Source organism: Manis javanica, chromosome 3, assembly GCF_040802235.1.
Source record: "Manis javanica isolate MJ-LG chromosome 3, MJ_LKY, whole genome shotgun sequence".
Taxonomy (NCBI): Eukaryota; Metazoa; Chordata; class Mammalia; order Pholidota; family Manidae; genus Manis; species Manis javanica.
Window position 1 is genome coordinate 3,238,285 of NC_133158.1, and position 11,059 is coordinate 3,249,343.

At 61.7% G+C, this 11,059-nt stretch overlaps 1 protein-coding gene across 4 annotated transcripts in view; it reads left to right on the forward strand.

Moving 5' to 3' along the window:
• The window catches only part of NISCH (nischarin), a 35,834-nt gene extending 26,873 nt beyond the window's left edge, over window positions 1-8,961 (forward strand). The window contains exons 14-21 of one of the 4 annotated variants that reach the window (XM_073230686.1): window positions 213-337; window positions 1,394-1,440; window positions 2,279-3,676; window positions 5,332-5,611; window positions 6,001-6,157; window positions 6,528-6,656; window positions 7,240-7,333; window positions 7,749-7,964. In XM_073230686.1, the coding sequence (XP_073086787.1) occupies window positions 213-337; window positions 1,394-1,440; window positions 2,279-3,676; window positions 5,332-5,611; window positions 6,001-6,157; window positions 6,528-6,656; window positions 7,240-7,286 (2,183 nt within the window). In that variant the 3' untranslated portion in view covers window positions 7,287-7,333; window positions 7,749-7,964. Of the gene's footprint in view, window positions 1-212; window positions 338-1,393; window positions 1,441-2,278; window positions 3,677-5,331; window positions 5,612-6,000; window positions 6,158-6,527; window positions 6,657-7,171; window positions 7,334-7,748 lie in introns of those variants that run through there. The other 3 variants (XM_073230684.1, XM_073230685.1, XR_012128882.1) reach the window with 3 other exon arrangements.
• The last annotated feature ends 2,098 nt before the right edge of the window (window positions 8,962-11,059 follow it).

An 11,059-nucleotide genomic window follows, 5' to 3' on the forward strand; every position in this document is an offset into this window, starting at 1 on the left:
AGGCTGAGAAAAATCTGTCCTGAGATTAATGAGCCATCATCGTTCTTCACTTTAAAATGTCAGTTTTCACATTTTCTTTTGTGGTCTGTGTGGCCGGTCTGGGGTTCTGCCAAGGCCCCACTGTGCCGGGAGCCCCAGGGTCCAGCCCTGGTGGTTGAACAGCTGCTCTCCCTGCCCCACCCCACCTGCCCTGCCCCACCTGGTCTCTCCAGGAATCATGTTCGTGCAGGAGGAGGCCCTGGCCAGCAGCCTTTCATCCACTGACAGTCTGCCTCCCGACGACCAGCCCATCACCCCGGGATGCTCTGATTCCTTAGAGTCCATCCCTGCAGGACAGGTAACCCTCCGCCAGCTTCTGCCGATTGGCTATGCTGTGAGCTGACTCTTCTGCCGGAGGCTGGTTGGAAGTGGGAGGTGGCCTGGCTGGAGTCGTGGCTGATGCTGCTAGCGCTGTGTGCTCTGCTGTGTGATTAAGGCTCTGTGTTCAGCCAGCCCCTCCTTCCTCATGCCCCCCACCCTGCCATGGACTCACGGGAGCAGGCATTTCTCTCCCTGGGCCCTGGGGGGCAGAGCCAGAGCATCCTTAGCCCATGTGAGTGGACACCCCTGAGGAAGACAGCTGGTGGCGGGGTGCTGTTTGGGTTCCAAACCCATCAGAAAGAATGTCTCTTCTGCTGCCTGACACCTGGGCCATTCCGTCCATTCCTGCGTGTCATCCTGCTGGTCTGGGAGACAGTATGATTCTGGCACCTCCTCTGTGGCTGGCTGCTGAGGTGCTGGGGCTTCTTCCTGTGTCCTGTGAGGGAGAGGAGAAAGGCAAGTGTGTGAGTGGCTCATTGCTGTGTGCGAGGGGAGCATGCCTGCAGCCTGGGCCCCCACCTTTGTGGCCAGGCCTCCCTGGAGCAGGTTGCAGTGCTCGCCCTGTTCCAGTTCTCTGCCCAGAGCTACACAGCAAGGGTTCCCAGCCCTGGTCGCCCTGGTGCCCAGAGGCCACTGGAAGACCTTGCCAGGCACTGCACAGCCTCTGGTCAGCAAGGCTTCTGCTGGCCAGCTCCCAAATTGATAGACGCTGTGGACCCTATGGGGTGTCACAGGGGCCACTTGGTTGCCAGACCCGGAGGCACAGGCTGAGCTGTATAGTGGCGAGAGGCTCTGTCCCTGGGCGGGGGTGTGGACTTGGGTCAGACAAAGTGGGAGTCTCGGTTGCTGTGCACTGGCAGGATGACCAGGTAAGTCTCTCTGCACCCCCAGGCTCTGGAGTCCACCCAGAGTAGAGTATGGGGACGGTGAGGGGCCTTCATAGGGCAGTACGAGGGCAAAGGTGCCCAGCACCTGGCAGAAGCCAGGGCACGGCTCCAGCAGATGGGCGCTGACCACATCTCCTTCTCTTCAGGCACCTGATGATTTAAGGGATGTGCCGGGAGCTGTTGGCGGTGCGAGGTAAGGAAGAGGTTCAGGAGGTGTCTAGATCTGCACCCGTTCAGCTGTGAGCTAGTGGTGACCACCTGGATTTTGTTAAATGTGTTCACAGAAGTCCTCCATGGCTGTTTCTTCTTTTAAATAAATAAACAGATGAAATGGGATCTGGTCTGTTTCCAGATTCTCATCCCTAAACTTTGCCTGACACGTCCTATACTAGGGGTCAGCAGATCAAGGCTGGTTTGGTCCATGGCCTGTTTTGTGCAGCCCATGAAGTAAAAAGATTTGTTCATTCTTAAAAGGCTGGTGGGAGAGATGACGCGGCTCGGGTGGGTCCCAGAGCCAGACATGCTCACTCACTGACCCTTAAAAAAGTTTCCTTGCCCTAGTTCTACATAGGTTTTTTTCATGGGGACCATAGCGACCGAGAGGAGCTTGAGCGTAAATGTGAAGGGCCTAAGGCCCACCTAGCTTACTCTCCGATCCCCTCCGAACCCTGAAGGCCACGAGATGCCCTTGAAGGGAACTGTTGCCAACAAGTGATGTCATGCCTCCAAGCACGCACTGCCTTTGGGGCTCACGACCAGCATCTGCACAACTGAGTTTTATGGTGCTTCTGCTGAGGGACCCCTGCGGTGTGGGCAGGACTGTGCCGGCGGCCTGTGGTCTGAGCCCTGGGAGTGTCGGCGCATGAAGCTGGGGGGCCTGGCCTTCCCGCTTCTCAGTTCCCTGCCAGCCACGTGTCCTGGGAACAGGCTTGGCTGCTGGGGGCCTGGGAGGCCTGTGGCTGGGAGAGTGGAGGTGGGAGGCAGGAGTGTCCCAGCCCAGCGTGCCGCTGACCTGGCATCTCCCCACACAGCCCGGAGCACACGGAGCCAGAGGTCCAGGTGGTGCCCGGGTCCGGCCAGATCATATTCCTGCCCTTCACCTGTATTGGTTACACGGCCACCAACCAAGACTTCATCCAGCGCCTGAGCACACTGATCCGGCAGGCCATCGAGCGGCAGCTGCCGGCCTGGATCGAGGCCGCCAACCAGCGGGAGGAGGGCCAGGGCGAGGGGCGGGGGGAGGAGGAGGAGGAGGAGGAGGAGGAGGAGGACGCTGCTGAGAACCGCTACTTCGAGATGGGCCCCCCAGACGTGGAGGAAGAGGAGGAGGGGGGGGAGGAGGAGGAGGGGGATGGCGAGGGGGAGGAGGAGGAGCGCCTGGCCCTAGAGTGGGCGCTGGGCGCCGACGAGGACTTCCTGCGGGAGCACATCCGCATCCTGAAGGTGCTCTGGTGCTTCCTGATCCACGTGCAGGGCAGCATACGCCAGTTTGCCGCCTGCCTCGTGCTCACCGACTTCGGCATCGCCGTCTTTGAGATCCCGCACCAGGAATCACGGGGCAGCAGCCAGCACATCCTCGCAGCTCTGCGCTTCGTCTTCTGCTTCCCGCATGGCGACCTCACCGAGTTTGGCTTCCTCATGCCGGAGCTGTGTCTGGTGCTCAAGGTGCGGCACAGCGAGAACACGCTGTTCATCATCTCAGACGCCGCCGGCCTGCACGAGTTCCACGCCGACCTGCGCTCGTGCTTCGCCCCGCAGCACATGGCCATGCTGTGCAGCCCTGTGCTCTACGGTAGCCACACCAGCCTGCAGGAGTTCCTCCGCCAGCTGCTCACCTTCTACAAGGTAGCAGGTGGCTGCCAGGAATGCAGCCAGGGCTGCTTCCCCGTCTACCTGGTCTACAGCGACAAGCGCATGGTGCAGACAGCTGCCGGCGACTACTCGGGCAACATCGAGTGGGCCAGCTGCACACTCTGCTCGGCCGTGCGGCGCTCCTGCTGTGCGCCCTCTGAAGCCGTCAAGTCCGCTGCCATCCCCTACTGGCTGCTGCTCACGCCCCAGCACCTCAACGTCATAAAGGCCGACTTCAACCCCATGCCTAATCGCGGCACCCACAACTGTCGCAACCGCAACAGCTTCAAGCTCAGTCGTGTGCCGCTGTCCACCGTGCTGCTGGACCCCACGCGCAGCTGCACCCAGCCGCGGGGCGCCTTCGCCGATGGCCACGTGCTTGAGCTGCTCGTGGGCTACCGCTTTGTCACTGCTATCTTCGTGCTGCCCCATGAGAAGTTCCACTTCCTGCGTGTCTATAACCAGCTGCGGGCCTCGCTGCAGGACCTGAAGACTGTGGTCATCGCCAAGACTCCTGCCACTGGGGGCAGGTCCCAGAGCTCCCTCCTGGAAGGCCAGCCTCTAGCGGGCAGTGCCAGGTGAGACGGAGCCCAGGTTCCCAGGGTACTGGTATGTGCGTGTCCATGGAGCTCACAGCGCCACATCTGGGGCCACTCACCCGACGCCAGACCTCTGAGCCTTGGTCCCTCAAGCCTGGTGTGGGGCTGATCACATCCCCTGTGGCTTCAGAGGAAGCCCAGAGAGCCAGCCCTGCCACTTAGGGTCCCACATGGCTGGTTCCCTGGGCGTCTGCTCCCACCAGGCCTGGCCCTCTTCTCCATTTCCCTGGGCCCAGGATCGCCTTGAGGCCCTGCCAGCCACACCTAGGGGCACAGTCTGTGGCAGGCCCTGGGGGCTGGGGGACTGCTTCAGATCCCACCCTCGTCTGACACCCAGCTCTAAGCCTCATCCTTTGCCCCTCTGCATGTGGTTTTGTGAGTCTTCCCCAAGGAGCTGTTGGCTGGCTGTGAGCCAGGTGGTCCCCTCATGCAAGGCCCCTGCTGGGGGCCCCAAGGCACAGGCAGCCCCTTGCTGTGCTCCCTCACTCTGCTTCTGGCCCCTGCGCCTGGCTGCCCTGGGGCCCTCTCCCCACTCCCTCAGGGCTGCCTGGGCCTGGGGGTAGTGGAGGCCTGGGGGGCATGGCCAACCCACAGCTCACCCCCTTCTGGGGCTCTATTGGGGCCTTCTGGGTGCCCCGTCTTCTGTCACTGCCTGCCAGCTTCCCATATGCTGAGGCTTCTCTCATGTGGACAAGAAGGCCCTCCTTTCCCCTGAGATGTGGTCTAACTCGCTTTCTTTTCTGTCCTGGTAGACAGTGTGGAGACCTTGTTTTACTCTAGCATCTCATGGGGCCTGCCTTCTTCTGCCAACCCAGCCCCCCAGCTGATGCTCCCAAAGGGCTCTTCCTGGATGCATTGGGTGTCCCTCCTGCCCAGCTCAAGCACCATGCCCTCTTAGAGACCCTTGGGACCTCCAGGTGTTGGAGAGCAGCTTGCGTCCAAGGTGGCCCTATAGGACCATCTTCCCATGCCCCCTGTCCTGTGCTGAGGCTTCAAGTGGTGATAGCTTGTCTCCATTTTCTTGGTGTCCCCAAGCCTGGCTGCAGCCTAGCAGACACATCTTTGCCCCAGGACAGTAGGAAACTGCATGGGGACGTTTGGACCAAGACTGCCTCTGAGCTTGGGCACAGGCCTAGGCCCCTAACCTCGATTAGCTTTAAGGGTTCTGAGCATTGTTTGGTCCTAGCTTGGAATGAACCCATGAGAACCCCATGTGGCTGCACACAGAGGGGGGACCAGTAGTTGCAGGGTGAGGGCCGGACAAGGGCAGCCCAGCGCAGTCCAGATGGGTGCCGTGGTGCGCGTTCTGTGCTGAGGACTCCGGAGTGGCATTTCTGACACCCGCCCCCCTCTCAGAATGAGTTCTGTCCATGGGCCATGTGAGTCTGGCTGCTGCAGCTCTGGGGTGCCAGGCGGCCTATCTCGCTGCCACCTGCCCATCTCCCTTCCAAGAGAAAGGGCCTGGGCACTTCCTCTCTGCTGCTGTTCCCCACATGGAACCTGGTAATGAATTCCAGGTGACCTCAGGGGGCACGTAGTGTACCTGTTCCCCACTCACACTCTGAGTGGGCATGGAACGTGAATCTCCATTTGGGGTCCACATGCTCATATGGTATTTCTTGGGGGCCTGGGAGATGTAGCGGTGAACACCGTCCCCAGGAGGCCCCGGCAGAGGCTCCAGGCCCAGCAGAGACCCCGACTCCCACTCCAGCGCCAGCTCCAGCAGAGGAGGCCCCAGCTCCGGAGGAGATCCCAGCAGAGGCGCCTGCCCAGTACCCAAGCGAACGCCTGGTCCAGGCCACCTCGGAGGAGAACCAGATCCCCTCGCACCTGCCCACGTGTCCATCCCTCCGGCACATTGCCGGCCTGCAGGGGAGCGCCGTCCTCAAGCTCTTCCACAGCAGCCTTGCCGAGGTAGCGCCCGGGCTGGAGGAAGGCAGCACGATGGCCCTGTGGGCGGCCTCGGGCTCGGGGCTTCCTCTGTGCTGGCTTTTCCCCACAGCAGCTGTTCACAGCTTGGAGGCCCTGGGCTGGCCACTGTCTTCTCTGTCCCTACCTCCCCTGCAGTCCCTGGGCAGGCCCCACCGCCTGGCCATCTCCCACCCCTTGCTTCTCTGTTTCATTGACAAGAAGTGAGGAAGGTCCTGCTTTTCCCCCTCTGAGGCTGTGGGTTTGTCACCAGGTCCCCAGGGCGGTGGGCTGCTGGGGGTGCCCTGCCCAGAGGCCTGTTTCCAGGCCCTACCTAGAAGAGAGGATGCGTGCCCCACTCTGCTGCAGGGCCCAGCCTGCCCCTCTGTGTCCAGGTGGAAAATGAGGAGCTGAAGCACCTCATGTGGTCCTCAGTGGTGTTCTACCAGAGCCCGGGGCTGGAGGTGACCGCCTGTGTGCTGCTGTCCACCGCGGCCGTGTACTTCGTGCTGCATGATGGCCTTCGCCGCTACTCCTCGGAGCCCCTTCAGGGTAGGCGCCAGTTCCCGCTGGGAGCAGGGGCTTAGAGGCGGCCCAGGGGACAGGCAGCCTGTCTCCAGGGCCAGCTGGGCCCTGGCCTACAGAGCCCTGGTCTGAGGAGGGCCTCGGTCTCAGGCCAGGCACGGGAATTGCCCCTGATGTGAGGACTGGGCCCCTCTGCCGGTGGGGTCTCCGGGAGCTTTAGCCGGTGGCCTGTAGCAGGCACCTGGGGGACTTTGTGTGCACGGGGGCACTGGTAGCTCCTCACCAGACCTCAGCAATCCAGCCGGTCAAGGGCCCCCTTCCCGCCTAGCCGCACACTTGGGCCTTCATGCTGGCCTGGTGCGGCCCCCACCACACTCAGCGTCTTCCTCCACCACAGATTTCTGGCATCAGAAAAACACTGACTATAACAACAGCCCCTTCTACATCTCCCAGTGCTTTGTTTTAAAGCTCAGTGAGCTGCAGGCAGTCAACGTGGGGCTTTTTGACCAGTATTTCCGGCTGACGGGTGAGTGGCCACTGTGTTTTGTACTGTTTTGGGGGAAGGGCAGCTTCACCAGTGGGTTTCTACCTTCCACACGTGGCTGTGTTATCTTTGCTTATAAGCCGGTTTGTCGGAGCGGGAGGAAGCGGCTCCAGGAACTGCTGAGGGAGCAGAGCTTACCCTCGGGCTCGGAGCGGGAGGCAGTGAGGTGGGGGTGCAGGCAGCAGTGTGCCCAGGCATGCAGAGTGGGCCCGAGGCTCATGGGCAGGATGTTTCTGACTCACTTCCTGAAGAGAGAAAGCTAAGCTTTTTCCCTAATGCTTCTGCATCCCCTTCCAGAAAAATGTCACAGCCCTTCCGGCCTAAGGAATGGCCGTCTCCCCAGGCCCCGTGATGCTTTCCCACGTGGGCCTGCTGGGACCTGCTCTGTGGTCCTCAGGTCTAGGCTGACCTGCTAGGTAGAGACTGGAGATGGCTCAGGGACAGAGACAGGGCGGGGGGCAGCGGCCTGCGACCCTGACCAGCCCCTTCTCCCGCAGGCTCCTCCCCAGTGCAGGTAGTCACGTGCTTAACTCGGGATAGCTACCTGACACACTGCTTCCTCCAGCACCTCATGGCCGTGCTCTCCTCCCTGGAGCGCTCCCCCTCACCTGAGCCTGTTGACAAGGACTTCTACTCTGAGTTTGGGAACAAGACCACAGGTACCCCTGTCTAGCTCAGGCTGTAGGCAGGCTGCCTAGGTGGGTGTCTTGGGCCTCCTCACTGTGACTCTGAGGGCCACAGCAGGTGCCAGGCACCCCTCTCTACCCAGAACCTTCTCTGCCTCTCACTTTCCCTGACAGCCAGCTTGGGTGTTAACACGGGCTCTGCCATGGCCGAGCCTCCATCCCAGCAGACCCTCCCCTGTCCGGCAGATGCATCTCAAGCATTCACTCCTCTCTGAGCCACTGGCCTGTGGGTCTTTGCCCGAGGGTCGGGGCCTGGAGCACTCTCCCGCCACTGACAGCAGTTCGTACTGCCGTCTCCCATCTCAAGGTGGCTTGGGGTCGTCCATGCCCCCAGCCCTGCCACAGGCCAGTTCTAGGCTCCAGCCTTGGTGGGCGTCTCTCTCTGCAGGGAAGATGGAGAACTATGAGCTTATCCATTCTAGCCGTGTCAAGTTCACCTATCCCAGTGAGGAGGAACTTGGGGACCTGATGTTCGTCGTGGCCCAAAGGGTGGCTGACTCGGCGGAGACACCGGCTCTCAGCATCCTCCTGTATGTGCAGGCCTTCCAGGTGGGCGTGCCACCTCCAGGGCACAACAGGGGTGTGCTGCGCCCCAAAACGCTGCTGCTCACCAGCACTGAGATCTTCCTTCTGGACGAGGACTTTGTCCACTACCCGCTGCCCGAGTTCGCCAAGGAGCCACCACAGAGGGACCGGTACCGGCTGGATGATGGCCGCCGCGTCCGGGACCTGGACCGTGTGCTCATGGGCTACCAGACCTACCCACAGGCCCTCACCCTTGTCTTTGATGATGTGCGGGGCCACGACCTCATGGGCAGCGTCGCCCTCGACCACTTCGGGGAGGTGCCTGGTGGCCTGGCCAGAGCTGGCCAGGGCCGTGAGGTCCAGTGGCAGGTGTTTGTCCCCAGTGCCGAGAGCCGTGAGAAGCTCATCTCGCTGTTGGCCCGTCAGTGGGAGGCCCTGTGTGGCCGCGAGCTGCCCGTTGAGCTTACTGGCTAGGCCAGCCCTTGCCACCCACCATGTCCAGCCTGGCGTCATCTGCTCGGGTGGGAAGCAGGCTTTCTGTGGTCTTTTAAAAGTGTTTTCTCCTCCCTCCTGGTACCTTCATTTGACTGGCCTCTCAGAAAATGTGATGTCTGTTCAGTTAATTCTTTCCAATACCAGGAGTCGGTGCCAGCCCCTGCAGGGCCTCCGTGTGCCGTCTGCCTCCTGCCGGGTCTGCTGCCTTCCCCTGGCACGTGGTGGCTGGCACGCCAGTGTTGTGTCGTCTGTCATGGGACTGTTAACACGTGGCACCGTGGGTCTGGTTCACTCCGTCGTGCCCCCTTTCTGAATTGCCAAGTCCAGTCTCACTGCTGTTGCCAACACCGTGGATGTCTGCTGTGATCACGAAGCCGGTAGCAAAATGCACGTGGGAAGCTTCTGCCCCATGCAGTTTTCCAGAGTGGAGGCCTCTCCTGGTCCAGACAAGCCGGGGAGCCCCGTGAGGGCAGGAGGTCCTCAGGCCGAGGCATGGGGGCCAGAGGCCTAGAGCTAACCTACAGCTGGTGCCATCCCTGTGGCCTGTTTTCTCTATTCCAATAAAGCAGAGTTTGACACAGTCTGGGTCTTTCATTTCAGGGGCCACAGTGTCCCCGGGCGAGGTTGCCATGAGGGGGTGAGAGGGAATCCTAGGCAGGAAGGGGGGATGATGGGAGAGGAGGAAGGGAGGAGGGCGTGCAGGTGAGGCAGCAGCTCTCCCAGGGCTGCAGGGCGGGCGGCGTGAAGTGCCAGGTGGGGACGTGCTGGGCTATGGCCAAACCCTGAGCCTCAGGGAGCACCCGGCTGCCTGGCTCACTGCGCTTCTGCCTCCTGCAGGTCCGGAATCTCACTGGGGCCCCGCCCCACCTGGAGCGGCAGCCGTGGTGAGGGTAAGGCTTAGAGCCTGAGATCGCTTACTAGCGGGGCCCAGGGTCTCACGGAGATGGTCCTAAGCGGGAGGTGGCCCCGGGCAGTGGGCAGTGGGGAGGAGGCCTCTGCTGTGTGTGCTCCTGTCCTCAGAGAGGCGGGGTCTGGGTTTTTCTGGGAGCCAGCCTGTGTCTTCATCTCTTCTCTGCCTGTCCCCACCCCAGAGCAGGGCCCTGGAGCCCTACTGCTTTTCTCGTCCTGATTTGGAGCCACACCCCAAGACCTGGGCCATTTTGGCCATGCAGGATTGAGGGAGGTGAGCGGGGGTGAGCCCAGCCCCCAGGCCTGCTTCTGCCACTTGGGTTTCCATCAGTGCTGGTGGGCTTGGGGTCCTGACCTGGGGGCCCCGTTTCTCTCAGGAAGGCTGAGGAGGGGAGCCACCGAGGAGAGGGTCTCCCTACTCACAACCTGCCAGCTGGACTGCAAAGGCCAGCTCGATGGGCCCTCTAGCTGCCAGGGGGAGAAGGGGCCTGCTGAGAATGAGGAGGGGGCAGGCGGCAAGCTCCCCGCAACCAGGCCTTTATCAAACGGGGATTATAAGGAGCTACTTGCCTCCACCTCAGTTACATCATCTGTAAATGGGGTTGGTGACAACCAGAAGCAGGGCCCAGCGTGCCCAGGCCAGGCACATGGAGGCCTCACCACCTGGGCTGCTGTTTCTGGCCCCCCAGGACAGCCTACCCTGGCCTAGGTCCAGGAGGGCGGGACCTTCCTGGGACAGAGGCTGCATGGTAGTGGGCGGCTCTGCAGGCAGCAGACCTGGCACTGGAGCTTAACACCCATGAGCTGAGTGGCCTTAGGTGAGTTAGCTAGCCCCTCTGAGCCTCAGTTTCCCCACCACTTGTTCATTCCACAAATGTGTAGGGAGCATCTACTTTGTGGTCCAGCCAGGTGCTGTCCCTGCCCTCCTATAGCTGACATTCCAGGGGTGGTCAGAAAATGAACTGGTGTCTGGGCCCAGTGCTCTGAGATGAAAGCTGGTGACCTTTGACCTGAGACTGACCCTGTGGTGAGACCCTAGGAGGATGTGGGGTAACAGCAGTACCAAAAACCACTGGGTGAGGCTGGAGCAGGGTGGGCCAGGAAGGGACAGGGAACAGACAGTGAGGGCAGAGGCCGGTCTGGCGTGGAGAGGGGTTTTGGGGGCAGTAGAAGCTTCAGCATGGCCGCCGAGCAGAGAGTGGTTGGGGCAGGGGCACCGGCAGCAGGGAGAGCCCTGGGGGAGAGAAGGGAGGAGCAGGGACTCGGGGGAGTCAGGTGAGGTAGAAGCCCATGGGCAGGACCAGTCAGGGGGTTGGGGCCAGGGAGAAGGAGGCATCTGCTGTCTGCTTCCCATGGGGCTGGCCAGGAGCTGGAGGCCTACAAGCGTCCTCAGCAGCTGGAAAGGTCGGAGCAGACGGACCTGAGGGAGGGGCGCCCTACCCTGCGACTGCCAGGGCCTCCTAGACCTTCTAGTGCATCAGGCTGGGCTTGCGGACCCGAGGGCTGCAGAGTTGTTCGCATGTGAATTCACCTCACAAGCCTGACAGACCCCGGGCTTGTGGCTAGTGGTGGGCTCAGGTGGGGATTCCAGGAGGAGGGTCCCAGGCCAGGAAGCCCCTAGCAGGGCCCAGGCGGTCCATGCAGGGTCAGTGGCCAGCACCTTCCTTTCCGCCTGCAGGCTGCTGATACGCAGGAGGAAATCCTGGCGGGTTCCTGTGGGGGTGAGCCGGTGGGGCCCGTGCGCTGCTTTTAAAGCAGTCGCCCGCCCCA